This window comes from Grus americana, chromosome 10 (genome assembly GCF_028858705.1).
Source record: "Grus americana isolate bGruAme1 chromosome 10, bGruAme1.mat, whole genome shotgun sequence".
Classification (NCBI taxonomy): domain Eukaryota; kingdom Metazoa; phylum Chordata; class Aves; order Gruiformes; family Gruidae; genus Grus; species Grus americana.
The window spans coordinates 13,551,544-13,567,838 of record NC_072861.1 but is presented as its reverse complement, the minus strand read 5'-3'; the positions used below and the strand labels follow the sequence as shown (position 1 = coordinate 13,567,838).

Sequence of the window (16,295 nt, the reverse complement as noted above, 5' to 3'; positions counted from 1 at the left end):
GTTCTGGAAGCGCATTCCCCCCGCACACGCGGGTATCAGACTCCTTTATAAAACTGACAAGTGACACAGACCCAAAGCACGGCCCAGAGGCGGCGGCCGACGCCTGGAAGACCCCGCTCCTGCCCCCGACGGCCTCCGTCCCCTCAGCCTCGCGCGCGTCCCCTCAACCTCGCGCGCGGCCGTTGGGGACCGGCAGACGAGCAGCAACGGCTTCGCCGCGAGCCTGCGCGAGGTAGAGACGCATGCGCGGTGCAGGGGCGGTGAGCGGTTGACGTCGGGGCGCGCGGCGGACGTTCGCGTGCCGCCGGCGGACGGAGCGGCCCGGCCCGGCCCGGGCCCTCAGGGCGGCGATGGCGGCCGCTGCCGGCGGCGGCTCGGGTGCGCCCGTGGAGACGCCCGCCGCCGCCACTGCCGCTGCTACTGCTGCGGAGGCCGGCGCGGTGCTGCAGCGGGAGCCGCTGTACAACTGGCAGGCCACCAAAGGCTCGCTGCGGGAGCGCTTCGCCTTCCTCTTCTCCAACGAGCTCCTCAGCGACGTGCACTTCGTGGTGGGCAAGGGCAGCCCCCGCGGCGGGGGCGGGGGGGCACCCCCCGGGCCTGGCCAGCAGCGCATCCCCGCCCACCGCTTCGTCCTGGCGGCCGGCAGCGCCGTCTTCGACGCGATGTTTAACGGCGGCATGGCCACCACCTCGGCTGAGATCGAGCTGCCCGACGTGGAGCCCGCCGCCTTCCTGGCGCTCCTGAGGTCAGGCCGCGGCGGGGCGGAGGGGGGCGGCCCCGGGCACGGGGGGGTGCTCCTGGGCTGGGGGCACGGCGGGGCGGGGGGACGGGTCAGGTCTCTTCCCTCGCCGGTATCGCCCGCCCGCGGCCGAGGAGCCGGGCCGGGAGCCCCGCTCGGGCGTTGGTGTCACTTCCTCGCTCCGCGGCCCCTCCTGGCTTCTGTCCCCGAAGAGCCCTTCCTTTTCCCCGGCCCCCCGTGTTCGTCTCCGTGGAGGGAGATGCAGAGAAAACGCGTGACCACCTTGTGGGCTGGCAGGCAAGGTCAGACCGCCCCACGAACACATTTTGGTGCCTTCTTGCTCTTTCCCTGCATCCTTTATCCAAGAGGAGTGCCCTAATCTTAGGGCAGCTAATTGTCCATTCACAAAAGTACTTTGGTAGTGCTGCGTGTCCGGTTTGGCTTTTTGATTCCGTTTTTACTTTTCAGTAAGGTGATGGGAGTTAGCAGTTTCTCTGGCTGTTGCAGCTATCCATCCACCTTCTGATGATGGCTAAGAAGGGACAGAGGCCGTTGTGCCAAGCTTTTAATTTCATTTGGTACTTACTTTGCAATTTTATTCATGTTGCTGTTCACTTTTCTTTTTCAGCAGTGGTAATAAATTGTTGTATCTTTTTACCAGAGTAATGCCCATTGTAGTCACACTTATTTCAGATATTTTTGGGTGGAGAGTGAATATGCAGCAGAAGGCAGTAACTAACTGATTTTTACAGACAAATCACCCAAGTGAGACTGAGTGCAGTGATGGCAAAAAGTATGTAAAATGGGTTAATGATTTCTCATTTGAGCAGAATAGGATCTGCTACTTCTCATGCTCACAAAACTGATGAGTTTATCTACCATTTCTTTTTACTCACTGTACTCAGTGGTAGATAAAAGTTATGGTGTTCATAGAGACAATTGCTGATAGTTTCTTTGTGCATCAGGCTGTGGTGTGGTAATAAGACTAAAAATGCTTAACCTTAAGGCTTTTCTCAAAGAAACTCTCTGCTAGGCATAACCTCTATAAAATAGATGAAATGGATTTCTGTAGTGAACTTTGGGAAACAAGTAATATTATTGCCTGGAAATAAATACATAGTGTCTAGAAGCTTTCTGTAATGGGAAAAGCTCCAAAGTCTTAGGAACTTTCTCTTTGTTTTGAGGCCTAATAGATAAGAACGGTGAGAAGACTCATCTAGTCCTTTTCGTAATCATGGACACAGGAGTTGCAGCAACTGATTTGAAAAAAACAAAAACAACAAAAAAACCCCCCACAAAACAACAAACCACCATGCAGCAGCAATGTGTCTCTCTTGCCATTGGCAAATGAACTGTATTCTGTGGATTCTTAGCAAAGAGGGAGTGGCTAGGTGAAGACTCTGTAGCAGAGTAGGAGATAGTGGGAAGTATCTTTCAAGCAAAATGGTTTCAAAGGTTAAAAGTAAATGACTGTGCATATACATGTTTATATATAAGTGGAAAAAACTGGACAGTGAAAAGTGGATATAATGAGAAGTTTGGATAAAAATATAAACACAGAAACAGGAGAATTCTAAGTAAAGATAAGGAAGGTATTTGAAAACTGTAGAAGTGAATGAAGAGATGTTGTTAGAAGCAAACAAAAGCTATCTTGTGTTGGTCAAGCTGCTAGTACGTAATCGCCAGGGGACTTACGTAAGTAAACTGATTATACTTGTGTCTTGTCTAAGTATCACCAGACTGATGAACTGTTGAAGCATCTCAGGTTTGATGTCTTTTTTGGTATGAAATACATGACAACTTTTTAGGACATTCTTCCATATTTTATATATATCTATCTATCTTATATTGGAATAAATATACACTGCAACACCTTGTTAAAAACATATATAAGGAGAATTTTAATACAGTCAAGTACTGGACTTCTTCCATGCTTGTATACACTGTTTTTAAAGTATACCAACTGTAAGACAACCTGGTTTTTTTTCCCTGAGGTTGGCCAGAAAAGGCAAGAATTTACCTTGTGCTGTTGGCCTCTTTTATCTATCATTAGTAATTTGATCAGGTAATGATGGTTGCCTCTTATAGGACCTTTCTTTAATCTTTGCAAAGACCAATTTGAGGTGTATTGGCTAGAAATTAAGTTGGGATCTTTGAATACACACAGCAAATGAACATCAAGGTAAAGGAAAGTTTAAGTGGTGCAAAAACTTTTAGGGATAACTTACTAATTATTTAATGTTCTACGACTCGTTTCTATTTTATTTACTCATGTGGTTTGTTAGGTCCTATCTGTAGTTGATGTGTTTCATAAAGATCTACTGACAAATGCTACTTGTAAATTAAAGTCAAAGGAAAATATTTTTTTATGAAAATTTTTCCAATTCTCTTAAAAAATTAATTCCATCTATATCTGTTCAGTGAGACTGAGTGTCATTTCTCCGTCCTATGATGTAAACTTTCATCAGTATTAGTGTTTTGTCACAAAATAGATAGTAGTTCAAGAATTATGTTTATGGGGAAGAAAAAAGTAGCTAGAAATTGAACAATTTAAGCATCTGATAGTCACCAAGTTAATGTGACATCTGTTTTTTTTTCTTTTGGATGTATTCTTACACAATTTAAAATCACCTACAGTTGCTACTTTTTTCTGGCAGAGGCCTCTAAAATAATAGATTTGTAGACTTAAAGTATTTAAAAATAATGAACTGAAACTTTGATTGATAGTACCAGTGTAATTCCAGTAATATGTTGTTTTTCCCCCTAGAGAAAGTTGGGTAGTCTTCCTTCTCTGTGGACTAAAAACTTAACTGTAAAGATGGGAAAAGAGGAGCCTTTTAAAATTGGCAGGGGAAGGGGAGAGAACTTTCTTAGAAAACAATTGGCTGAGCTCAAAGCCTAGAAATGACTGTGGTGTGTGTTTTGGCTTATCATCCAGTATTCCTCTTCACTGAAGAGTTTTCAAACATGAGCCACGGAAGTTTTTTTTTAAAGCAGCTGACTACTTCAATAATTTGACATATAAATCCTTAAGAGCTGAAATAATATCAATCACAAAGTTTGAATCTGCTTCCTAATTAAATAGCTTTTTTTGGTATGTTTCTAACTGTACAAATTGACTAGCAGCGATCAAGAAAATTAACATTGTCTCAGTAGGATTCTGCTTTAGAGTTTCATTTTGTTGGTTTTATAAGATTTTTAAAAAATTTCATTCACATTTTAAAATACATTTTACAGTAATTTAATTTGTCCTTTGATCATAGTATAAAGGAAAGTGACGACATGGCACAAATTTAGCAGTCCACCTTCCAAATGTCTTTGCAGAGGACTTTGGCAAGCAGTAAATAGAGGCGTAATCATGACTAACTGGAAAAAGATTCCTGTGTGCTTTTATAATGGTGAAAATATTTCAGCTGTTGGGAAGATGCTAAGACTAGGGGAGGAAGAAGTGCTAACCTGACAGTAAATAAAAGTGGCATAAAATGTATGAGAGGCTTTTATGTAAAGTGAATGATCAAGTGGTCCCTTGGAAAATTGTTCTGGTCACTGAAAGTGTTCTTCCACTATGCACATACACATGCCTCCCATCCTGGATGACAATAAAATGAGTCGATATCTAAGGAGCAGGTTATTTCTGTAAGTCTCTCGAAGGGGAGGAGAGGAGGGAAGAAGACAAGGGAGAAGGCTAAGTGATCTTGATCCCCATTGAGTCAAGCGGAGGAGGAGCAGTGCTATAAATGTAAAGGTGTGCTAGTTCAGGCATGCCACAAATGGGAGAGTTAACGCAGAGACAGAGCTCTTGGCACTTGAGCAGAGGGATTTTTAGAGAGAAGACACACCTAGTGTTCCTCTTTTGTGAGTAGATGAATACATCGTGATCATCCATCCATATACTTAAGGGAAATGGGATTATACAACATCCTAGAGCAATGTACTTTTTAACCATTTTTTCATAGTTTTTACAGCTACTGCTTAACTTTGCAAATTCATACTTTTTAGTGCTTTGAAAATCCCAGACAGGTATTGGCATTGTCAAAAACTTGAAATATTCTACACAAAAACCTGACAATATGACTTTCTTAGTGTATTTGGACACTTCTTGTCATGAGTTCTCGCAGTTTCAAAGTACGTAACTACATTGCAAGTTCTGGGACAGTGAGTTGTTATGGTCTGTGGTGATTGATGTGTAGAAACAGGTAGTGAGGTCAACAGGGTGAGCTTGAGATGCTGCACAAATTTTAATTATCAGAACTTTAATCACATAAGTCAGTTTGTCATTGACACGCTTGCACTTGAGGAGTGTCTCTTAATATATATCCAGCCATACGGCAGGGGAGGGATTGGAGCATAGAGCCTCAAGTGTATCTTTCATGGGATGAAAAAGCATCCTGTAGCTCATAGATCTCACATGAATTAAAAGCCTGCGTGTACATGCACCATTATGACATTTGATTTCCTGTCATTTGGCTGTGTAATTGGTTTCTGATCATATGAGGAGAAAGCCTGCAGAATTCCTGGGAAAGCAAGGATCAGAAAAGTGCGATTTGGAACTGCACCCCGATTCTTAAGAAGGTGTAGTAGAAAGTGAACCACAAGCCAGACAAGCTCCTCTGGTGGGTCAGTTCATTAGCTTCAGGTTGGACGTGCTTAAAGAATAAAATCAAAATCATGTTCCAAAAACAACTTGGTGAAAATGTTAATTTTATTATTTTTTTTTTAGGATTAGGTAAAATTTATAATGTAGTTTGCATGGTAATGCTGCTTTTTTACAGCCTGTTCATGCTCAGCTCTTGCATGGTTTGGATTTTAAGCTCCTATAAAGTCATACAAGGAAGGTTAGGGCATTTTGAAACAGGTTGGGGTTTTTTTGTTTTTCAAATCTAAAACCAAAATCTAAAGGCACTATTCTAGTTCTTTAATGAACTACTTGGCAATTTGGTATACAAAACTCTACCTACGAGATGTTAGTTTCTTAAAAGTAAGTTTGTCAGTGATTGTGACTGACAAGACAGCCCATCATTTTCATCAACAGATAATAGCTCATAACTTTCATAAATCAATTCTAAATGAACTGTATGAAACTTTTACTAACAAAAATGTTACCATTTAATTAAACTATTTTTTTCTAAAAGCTATTTGATGTAAATCCAGTTTAAAAACAATCTAGAGCATCATTCACAACTGATGTGAAAGCTGGTCATTTGAATGGATTGGAGTATTGTAATGGTAAACATGTACCTGTTGGTAAGTGGCAGCAAATTTTATGTTGAAGGCCATATTTAATTGTGTGCTAGCAATTACTGAGAATTAGAGTTTTCTTCGAATATAAGAAATATAAATAGCGAAGAACTTTAGTTGAAAGTTTAGTTCTAGGTTTCTATTACTTAGGTCTCCTCACGTTGCAAACAAGTTTGAGTCCATTACTTTCACAGGTTTCTTCTGTTAAATACTAACTAGTTATTGTTACATTAAAAACACTTCTAAGCACCTTCTGTCTCTACTTGTTGCTTGCTATTCATTTCCAGGAGGTTCCGAACAAAAAATACTAAGAAATATAAAGGAAAGATTTGGTCTTCATTGTGGAATTCCTGCTAATGTACCCTGGTTTATTATGTTTAATCGCCTGTGTGTTGGGGACGAATGTATTTTTGTAAATCACAAGCTATTCTTGATTATTATCTGAAAAACTGATGAAATATTGCTAAGGTTATCATCAATGTCACCTGTAAGAAAAGTTATTTTTAAAAAGTCATCTTTTCCATACAGAACCCTAAAATAAATCTTATCTTGTCTGGTCTTGAATAACACCTGCTTAGGAAACAGGTTTTTTTCCTGGTTTTGGTGGAGGCTTTTATGTTTTGGTTCACAGCTTCTGCTAAAATCTCAACCAATCATCTAGCCTCAAGCAGTGGAGACAAGCCAGAGTGTTTTGCTATGGCAGGAATAGAAGAGTCAAGGTCATCTGCTAGAATATTACTCCCTTTCCTCTTCTCCAAACACTGCAGAATGGTAACTTTGACATAAGGTGTTAACCACAGTCTGAGTCCTTGACTCAATTCTCCTCATGGTGGAGAAGCTAGTGTGCACTGTCAATAAATTAAGTTCAGTAATATAGCCATGTATTGATACTTAGAAATACAGCTCTTCCTAGTGAATCAAAATAGCATGCATTTGTATGTTAAGTAATTCTGCAGCTCAGCTGTTGTTTACAGTTCGGTAGCTATGTATAACTAGTACAGCCAGATTAGTCTTGGGGAGTAATACATATTTAAAACAAATGTATGCCATTAGGTTAACGTAATGTTCTTTCTTTAACCCTTTAACTAGCATATTAATTTGTAAAAATGCTACATGGTGAAGTGTTGCATGTTCGCAGTGCAAATCTTTGACTTGTTTCCTAAATGCAAAGAGACTGTTACGTCGTGCTTGACTGCCCCCCCTCAAGATACATTTTTGTGATCTGTATTTGTGTATTGATTTTTAGGTTTCTTTATTCAGATGAAGTTCAAATTGGTCCAGAAACAGTCATGACTACTTTATACACTGCTAAAAAGTATGCAGTCCCAGCCCTGGAAGCACATTGTGTGGATTTTCTAACGAAACACCTCCGAGCAGATAATGCCTTTATGCTGCTAACTCAAGTAGGTAAATTTAAGCTTAGTTTTGATTTACTAGGAAAATCAGTATTTGGAGGGAAATGACTAAGTATTGCTTCACAGTGAGTTTGCTATCACATAGTCTATTTTATGTATAAAAATGTCTTGTTCCTCTGTTAGCATTTTTACAGACTCAGCTTCCTGTTAATCTGGAGGAAAGACTTAGTGGTTTGTCAACTTTATGCTTAAGATGTTTTTCTTTACCTTTTTAGGCTCGTTTATTTGATGAACCTCAGCTTGCTAGTCTTTGTCTTGACACAATAGACAAAAGTACTATGGATGCAATAAGTGCAGAAGGTTTTACTGATATTGATATAGGTAAGTTACTTTGTGCATCCTAAGCATTAAACTTCTGAAGGGAATTGTAGGGCATGAGAAGACTTTGTTACAGTAACCCAGGATAGTTTGCCTCTCATCCAGTATGTAGAGTCCCAAGGATATATTATCTCCTTGTGACGGTAACCTGAGATAGTTTGTTTTCCCCCTCATCTGAACCCACCTTTGCACAGATGCCAATGTGATGGGCAGCTGTGGATCTCAGAATTTGGACAACAGCACTTGCATTAAATCAGCAAGTTTGCTAATGAGAGCAAAACAGGACATTGCATGTGTATGATGTGTTAATCAGCGCAAGTTTTATTATCCACCCCTGCAGTGCTTTCCTTTGAGCTTCACTCCTAAACAGGGTTCCACTGCATTGGGTCCCCATTTGATTAGTGTAGGTGTCCTGGGGTTACCATGACATAAAGCGAAAGCTTTCACTTGCTGAGTGTTGTGCCTTGTCCCCAAGGGATCCACACCTGCTTTTCCCGTGTAACAGGAATCATACTGTTTTGTTGCCACATGGTACTTCTCTATTCAGAAGATCAGGTATGATTTATGAAATCTGTTAAAAAAAAATCTAAACTGCTGGTTTCTCTGTTTCATCTTTTATGAAAAGCTAGCAGTTGTAAATTTGCTTAATTTCATTGATACTATATGTGTCTAAGATTTTACTGCAATTCAGGTAGACTGTGTGAAAAACTCAGACTGAAGGAAAGTATTCCAGCTGCTTAAAGAAATTGCAAAGTCATTTGTTAACTCATGTTCAGTGGGATTTGTACCCAGACTGTGAGTGTTCATCTCTACTCTTGATAAGTCCCAATCTGTTTTGACTTTGCAGTATGATACTTTTGATGACCGCAAACATGCCTTGCTTAAATTCAGGGCATATAAAAATTCCCAAAGAAAACAGAATGTTCAGAATATGAAAACACATTTTTTCAGGCTTGTGTTCTATGGTAAACTGAGACTTTTTCTATACCTGTTATTTATAAAATGCCAGAAAGATTAAGAAATATAGGAAAACTTGCTTTTGTAAAACATAAACGAGAGTACCTTGCCTCACATTCTGTGTTTCACCTTCAAGCTTTGTGGGTGGTAAATATGTCAATGTTTAAGATCACTTCCATGTATCATTAAACTGGTTTTGTGTGCACCATTGCTGCTTGTGTCTGTAGTTGATCCAGATTGGTAGGTGCCTAATCGGATGGGAATATGACAAAGTCATCATGAGTAACTTGTTTTTTTCAGTAGTGTGCATTCACCACTTGGTCACTTCCAGTTTCAGTTTTGCTCTAGCCATGGAAATTCTTTCGGGTATTGGTTGTCACTACATAGTTTATATATAGTCACACTCTTAGGAATCAAGAAGAAAGTTCACATGCTGTCTTCATAGCAGGAAAATGATTTTTTGGTTTGAAGTCTATACACCATTGGGAGATTTATTTATATGTAAGATGTCTTATCTTTGATGCATTACTATGAATGTTCTTAGTGTTAACTTGCTTAATGTTTTAAGCTTACTTCATGTGTAGCACTGTTACTGGTTTGGATGAAAACTGATGTAAATTTGTTAACTTTTTTTCTTTAGACACATTATGTGCAGTTCTAGAAAGAGATACCCTTAGTATTCGAGAAAGTAGACTCTTTGGAGCTGTTGTTCGCTGGGCAGAAGCAGAATGTCAAAGACAACAACTGCCTGTGACATTTGGAAACAAACAAAAAGTCCTTGGAAGAGCTCTTTCCTTAATCCGTTTTCCATTAATGACTATTGAAGAGTTTGCAGCAGGTGAGTTTTGGGGTTTTGTCTTACTCTTAGACCATATCTCTGCACTGTCACCTGTGAGTGTTTAGATGCTTAAAACTCTATTCTGCTATTAATATTGTATTAGTAAAAGTTGTAATGAACAAATGAAAGCAAAACATTCTGCAGAATACGCTCTTACCGTTGGAAAATATTATCATCTTCAGTTTGTGAATCTGTGTGGTTTAAATACAACAGCTGGAGTAATTCTTCGAATCATCTTAGAAGTTGTTTCTTTTCACAGGCCCTGCTCAGTCTGGAATCTTGTCAGACCGGGAAGTCGTAAATCTCTTTCTGCATTTTACTGTCAATCCTAAACCTAAAGTAGATTATATTGACCGACCAAGATGTTGCCTTAGAGGAAAAGAATGCAGCATTAACAGGTTTCAGCAAGTGGAGAGTCGCTGGGGCTATAGTGGAACAAGTGATCGGATTAGGTATGGCTTTTGAAACTAGCTGGAGGAGGGACAGAGAAGTGTGGGAAGAAAGGGAACATGTTACTCAACTTCAACTTTTTGGCATAAGATACAGTAACAAACATGCTGGTTCTGTTTGGGCACGTTTGATCTCTTCCTTTTTTTTAAAATAACTTAGGCTGTTGCACACATGAAAACATGAAGTAGCAAAGAACAAAGTTCAGGAGGACTGGGTGCATTCTAGAGTGATTGTTTGTTAGGTGCATATTTCTTTTTAAAATACCAAGTCTCGATCTGTTTTTATTTTGGAGATATTCAAAAGAATCTGGTGGGTTTTTGTTTAGTGATACTGACTATCTTGGGGGATTAGCAAAGCTTTAACCTATAAAGCTGATACCTTACAAAGCATTTAACTTAGTATTGAAATCTAAATAGAAAGCATTATTGAAAAAAATATTAATTTAATGTCATTTTCAGCTTACTTCCCTACTCTTCAGGGCGAGACTTTTTCCTGCTTGACTGTAACATACCCATCACAGCTTTTTAAATCCCTTTTTTGGCTTGTCTTACTAGGTTCACAGTTAATAGAAGAATTTCCATAGTAGGATTTGGATTGTATGGATCTATTCATGGACCCACAGACTATCAAGTTAATATACAGGTACAGTATATTCTTTTTAAATAGGCTTATGCAGAAACTACACTTGTAGTACTTGCAAAAGGTTTGGTGTATATTTGAATTGGGTAGGAGCAATCTGATAGGCCAAGAATCTAACCCATGTTTTGTCCCCAACAGTGGTGATAAGCAGATGACTAGGGAAAAGTAAGAACAATATGAAACTCTTCTCCCTTTCTGCTGTATTCTGAGTTTCCTCAAGTGTTTCCTGAGGCTGATTTGGTTTTTCTATTTAGTAGCTCTTGGTGAATCTTTCTTCAGGATACTTGTCTGGTCTAACCTTGTATTCCTGTAAGGAATTTCATAGCTTTGTAATCTGTTCAGTTGTGCACAGAATCTGTCCTTTAATAAAGTTCTAGTAATTCAGGAAAGACATCTTGGATTTATCAGCAACAGCTCTCTTAGAGCTTAGAGTCTTGTCCTTGCCCAGAGCTTTTTGTAAAGTTTGACATCTCATGCGCTACTGATTCAGTCTTAGGTAGAAGGTTGAATGTTACTGTAACTTATTCTGAAAAGGTGCTTCAATTTTAGGTTTGCAGAAAACATTGTCCCGCCATGGGAATCTCCCAAGTTTCTTCTGCTGGTAAATTACTTAAATATATTTGTGGTTCTCCAGGCTCCTATGTGAAGACCTTATCCTGCTGCTACTTATATCTTCACACTGTTTACTCCACAAGAGAGTCTACTGGGCTCTACAGCTACTGCTGTGTTGAAAATTATTTAGCACTGGCTTTGATGCTTTCAGATAGCTGTTCCTAAACATTCTTTTGGCCTGCTTAATTGTATTTTTTACATTTTAATCTGACAGTTTGAACTTTTCTGTTTTAACCTGGATACAACTTCATATTTCTATGGGATGCCCTTTTTTTGTTTGTTTTCCAGTAACAGCCTTTTGCTGTTCAGCCATGCCAGCTTTTTTTCCCCTTTTCTCAAGCCTTTCCTAATAGATGATATGTTCTGATACAGTACTTGGGCACATGATGTCCTTTAGTAGTCTGCATGCTTCTTATAAGGATTAAATTTTCTTAATTGGTCCTCCTAGCTTCTTTTGAACAAGCTTCTTCTTTTTTCTCTTTTTGAAATTTAGCACAGCTATGGTAGGTTTTCTTTTGTTGTTCCTGTGGCAGCATTGACTTTAAGTGTATTATGGACACTGTTGCATAGTGTTTCCATTATGAAATTTTGAATCTGATCCTGCTTATCACTCAGTACCAAATCAAGGATTTCATTTCTTCCTACTGAGCAATTGGTTAGCAAGCTCACAAAATGGTCAGTGGTAGCATCTAAAAATGTCACCCCTGCTTTGTGTCCTCATATGACCCTTGCCCGGTCTGAGCGGGTAATTGAAGACAGCACTAAAATTGTATTTCCTGCTCTTGTGGCCTGTTTGATCTTTCTTAGCATGTTGTGGTCAGGATTGTCTTCTAGTAATATTGATCCAGCACTGTATTTTTTCCTTTTTAAGTATGGAATTTCAGTCTGTTTGAATTCTCTTATTGAGATTGGTTGTGACTTGATTCTACGCTTTCTAACAAGGTATTAGCATTCCGTGACTGGCACAGTTTTACTCTGCTGTGCATTTCATAACGTGGTACTATTGCATCACATTAATTTATTAGGTGTGTGGGAAATCTTGTGAAAGAAAGAAGGTGTGACTTCATTTAGGAACAGAAGTTCCATTGTCCCTGCTTTATTTCATAGACACCTAGCATGCGCTGGAACTGCTTTTTTAGTTCATTTCTGGGCATCCTATTTAAATGACAGTTTATTTGTTTTCTGTTTCCTATTTGATGATTACCATTCTCTGACTGTCCTGTACTTAAGGATAGGAATTTTGTGTCTGACTCTTAAGAAAAAAAAAAAAAGAAGTGCCTTTCCTCTTATGTTGTTCCAAAGAGAATGTATCTGGAATGAGGTTTTGAAGGAATTTGTTGGCTTTGCCACATTCCTCAGTTTAAAAGCTCACTTGCAAATTCCTCGATTTGAAGTGCCATCAGTTGGGTTTTCTCAAACTATACATCTATGTAAATAAGTAGCATAGTGCACTAGATTGGATTTTTAGAGCAAAAGAGTTGGTACTGAGGACCTAGCAGCTATACTATACATATCTGGGGATATTTACTTTGTATTAACTCTTGTTTGATCATCTCTGCTAAATTCCTGTTAGCAGATGAGAGCATTTGGTGTGCTCCCTCAGCATGTTTGCTGGATTTATTTCATCTGAAAAGAATTTAGTTCTTGCAAGGCAAACCGAAGCATATTAAGTGGGAATGATCAAGAGATTCACTTGAAAAACATGTTCCTGATCCACACTGAAAGACTAATACACCTTTATGGTTCAGATGAAGGCCATCTGTCTTATACATGTTCTCTTTTTTCTGGAAGTATCCCCAATTCCTGATGAATCTGAAACACCTGTCTGAAAAGGTTGTGACAAAGTTTAAGTCCCCTGTCTATTTTTCTTTTTGGACCAGTGTCACTACTAGCAGAGCTTCAGATAGTTAAGCTTTAAATACTTGTCTTAAAATAGTGACAATGTATATTGCAAATACATCTTTTATGGGAAAGGGGCTTATGACTTCAGCATTACAAATAATATTTATATTGGCTGTAGCTGGGGGGGGGGGAAATTAGAGCACATTTTGCCTAGAATAGGGCTTTGTCTCATTTGTGCAATGTTAAAAATTATGTGGAAATTTAAAATAAAATTTATAGGGTTCTTGTCAGCGCAGTAATCATGAGAAGTGTTCATGTTACTCTAAAGCTCTGATATCCATCTTCTGCAAGCGGTATTCAGCAGCATGGATCAGGATTACTATCCAAAATGAGAAGTGAGGTATCTGCTACTACTACACTGTAGTGATTCTTATTCACCACTAAAATTGAAGGCAAAAGAAATAATGTGTAGTCTGAGTGTAATTTCTATGCTGAATATAGAATAGAAATAAATTGTATAAAACATAGCAGCATAAGTTTCTGTTTTCTTTTAACAATGTATCATTGACTGCTTATGTTATCTGTGAAAACTTGTTTTCTAAATCAGCCACAGCCAGCGAATGTGCTTCCCTCCTGTGGGCTGTGTAGGTGTATGAAGATCAGCAAATCTAAGTACAGGATTATATGTAGTACATGAAGCTCAGAAGCCGAAAGTCTATGAGCTATTCTTCATCTCCCAAGCAAAAACTTGAACACTGCTCCAACCAGGTTACAGTTTAGCTCACAGATTGGACAGCCTGTGTAAAACTCTCAAGCTATCATTCGGCATGCAGCTGGGTCAATCTTAGTGATATCGGGAAATTACACCTACTTTCCAGGTCTGAGATTGCACTATCCTGGCAATTAAACTGGGCAGAGTAGGCAACTGTTTGCTTGTAATATTCTAACATGCATACAATAAGAATATTTCTCAAGTTTGTAAACCTAAAAATACTATTTTTATGTTTTTATACAGATAATTGATTATGAGAAGAATCAAACACTAGGACAAAACGATACTGGATTTAGTTGTGATGGAACGGCCAGTACATTCAGAGTTATGTTCAAAGAACCAATAGAGATATTGCCAACGGTTTGCTACACAGCTTGTGCAACATTGAAAGTAGGAATACCTAACAGTAGAGAAGAAAATGTTATTTTGATGCAAGAGTTGTTCTTTTGATGGGAAAGTGTCTTCTAGGTCTTGGATTTGTTTTAAGTTTAGTACTAAAGAAAGCTGTAGGTAAACTCCACAGTAACTTCTAAGACTGCTACTTCTCTTCTGTGCCACAGCACAGAATTCCTAACTGGATCTCTTGTGATTTCCCACTTCCTGGCTTGATTTAAGAGTTAGAATGAGTCCTAATGGAAGTCACTGATTCTGTGTGGGCAAAAGCACTGTCTAGAATATTTTATCTGGCAGCTCTCTATAGAAATTTGTTTGATTTATCAAGGTTATTCTAACCACTAGCTAGAGTCAAGAAAATGGAAAGCTTTTTTTTTTAATCACTTTTTGTATACTGGTGTTGAAATCTAGGAATGTCTCCCCTTAATGTTATGGACAAATTTATTTATTCAATGTTTTCTCAAAAATCTTTTAATATTCTTTTAAATATAATTCCCTATACAGAAATCAAAGTTGAATGGGTTGGAAAAAAATGTTGTACACTAAAAGAAGCTGAGGCAGGGAACTAAGTGAGAATATAGACAACCTGTATGACAAGGAGATATACTAGAAAATATTTATTCATTACTAGTTGGATAAAATCAAGTGGTTTAAGTCTGCTGTCAGAGAAACTTTTGTTATTTAGACATAGGGCACTTCCTTGTGTTGTCTGTGATTTTTGTATATAACTTACATGGTGTGGGTACAGAAATTTTATACTATTAAAATAACCTAAGTCAGTAGTGTTTGAACTTCAACATTTTATGGGTCTTACTGCCCACTTCCATTCAGTTGCTGATCTCTTCTGATGTTTTTCAGGGTCCCGATTCCCACTATGGAACAAAAGGTTTGAAGAAAGTGATCCACGAATCTCCTACTGCTAGCAAAACATGCTTTGTCTTTTATAGTTCACCAGGTAACAACAATGGTACATCAATAGAAGATGGGCAGATACCAGAAATAATATTTTATACATAATTTCACATGATAATCCCAAATGCATATCAGCGGACTTCAGCTTACTATTGGCAGCAGTTAAAAAATTTTGTGAAATTACATGAATGTGTGAGAACAAAACTAATTTGTTTGAGCGGTACCAGAAAAGCTATTTTCTCTGCATCGTTACTAGCAGAATGTAATTTAGCTTTTCCTCTTAACAAAACGTCAAGTGGACTAAGTACTCTGTGTATTGAAAAGATTGTTTTAAATACTGTCTTGTGATTAATTGCTTTGTATTTTCACCCCTTCATTTCTCATGTAGTAAAATTCATTTTTGGAACTGGAAAATCCTTACTCATTATGAACTTCTTGTCCTAAAAAGACAGTAAAGCTGCTGCTGTAGTTCTAGCATATACTTCTTTCCAAAATGACCTTGGAATGACCTTATGGACATGAATTGCTACTTTTTTTTTTTTTTTGAAGTACATCAGCAAAGCTGGATTCATATTGCTGTCATCTTGACTTTTTGGATGTGCCATGGAGAATTAATGGACTTGGCACTGCAGACAGCACCTGCAGCTGCACTGAAGAAATACTGTGTCAAATTCAGCAATAAACAGATCTTTCCAGAATCTCTCTTAATTCAGAAGGGCTGTTTTGGAACTTAGAGCTGGTTATGGAAATAGCCACTGTATATACATATGTGCCTGTAAGAAAATGTATAATGTGAAAATAAGAATACAAGACTACAATGTTATTTTATCATTGCATATTCTAATATTAAAAATTAGTATAAACTAAGGTTTATTTGTGTGCAACTAGTTCTACAGCTTGCATACAATAATTTGATGCAATTGATGTATGTATATAGTACGCAGTGTCTTGCAATATGTGCTGTGTAGTAGTAGAACTTCATGTACAAAATCCTGTACACAAATCCTCCCACAAATTATAGTAAAGTATTAATTTGAGAATACAGATGGGAAAAAAAAAATCACCTCCTCTTTTCTTTTCCCTACTTTATCTGCCTGCTATCGTGGAAGTCGTGCAGGGCTTAGGTCTGAAAGCTCAACCTTTAAACCAAGCTCTGCCAGCACCCTACCG

The 16,295-nt window shown here is 38.6% G+C and overlaps 1 protein-coding gene across 2 annotated transcripts; it reads left to right on the top strand.

Annotated features, from left to right (window-relative positions):
- Positions 1-234: 234 nt before the first annotated feature.
- On the top strand, positions 235-16,172 carry BTBD1 (BTB domain containing 1). Of its 2 annotated transcripts, XM_054836706.1 has the most exons (9): positions 235-745; positions 7,224-7,380; positions 7,608-7,713; positions 9,308-9,505; positions 9,765-9,957; positions 10,510-10,597; positions 14,064-14,210; positions 15,072-15,168; positions 15,514-16,172. In XM_054836706.1, exons 1-9 carry the CDS (start codon positions 351-353, stop codon positions 15,567-15,569), a joined length of 1,437 nt encoding a protein of 478 aa, XP_054692681.1. In that variant the 5' UTR covers positions 235-350; the 3' UTR covers positions 15,570-16,172. The 2 variants fall into 2 exon arrangements, with proteins under 2 accessions (XP_054692681.1, XP_054692679.1); XM_054836704.1 differs by having other exon boundaries at positions 236-745; positions 15,072-15,533.
- Positions 16,173-16,295: the final 123 nt, after the last annotated feature.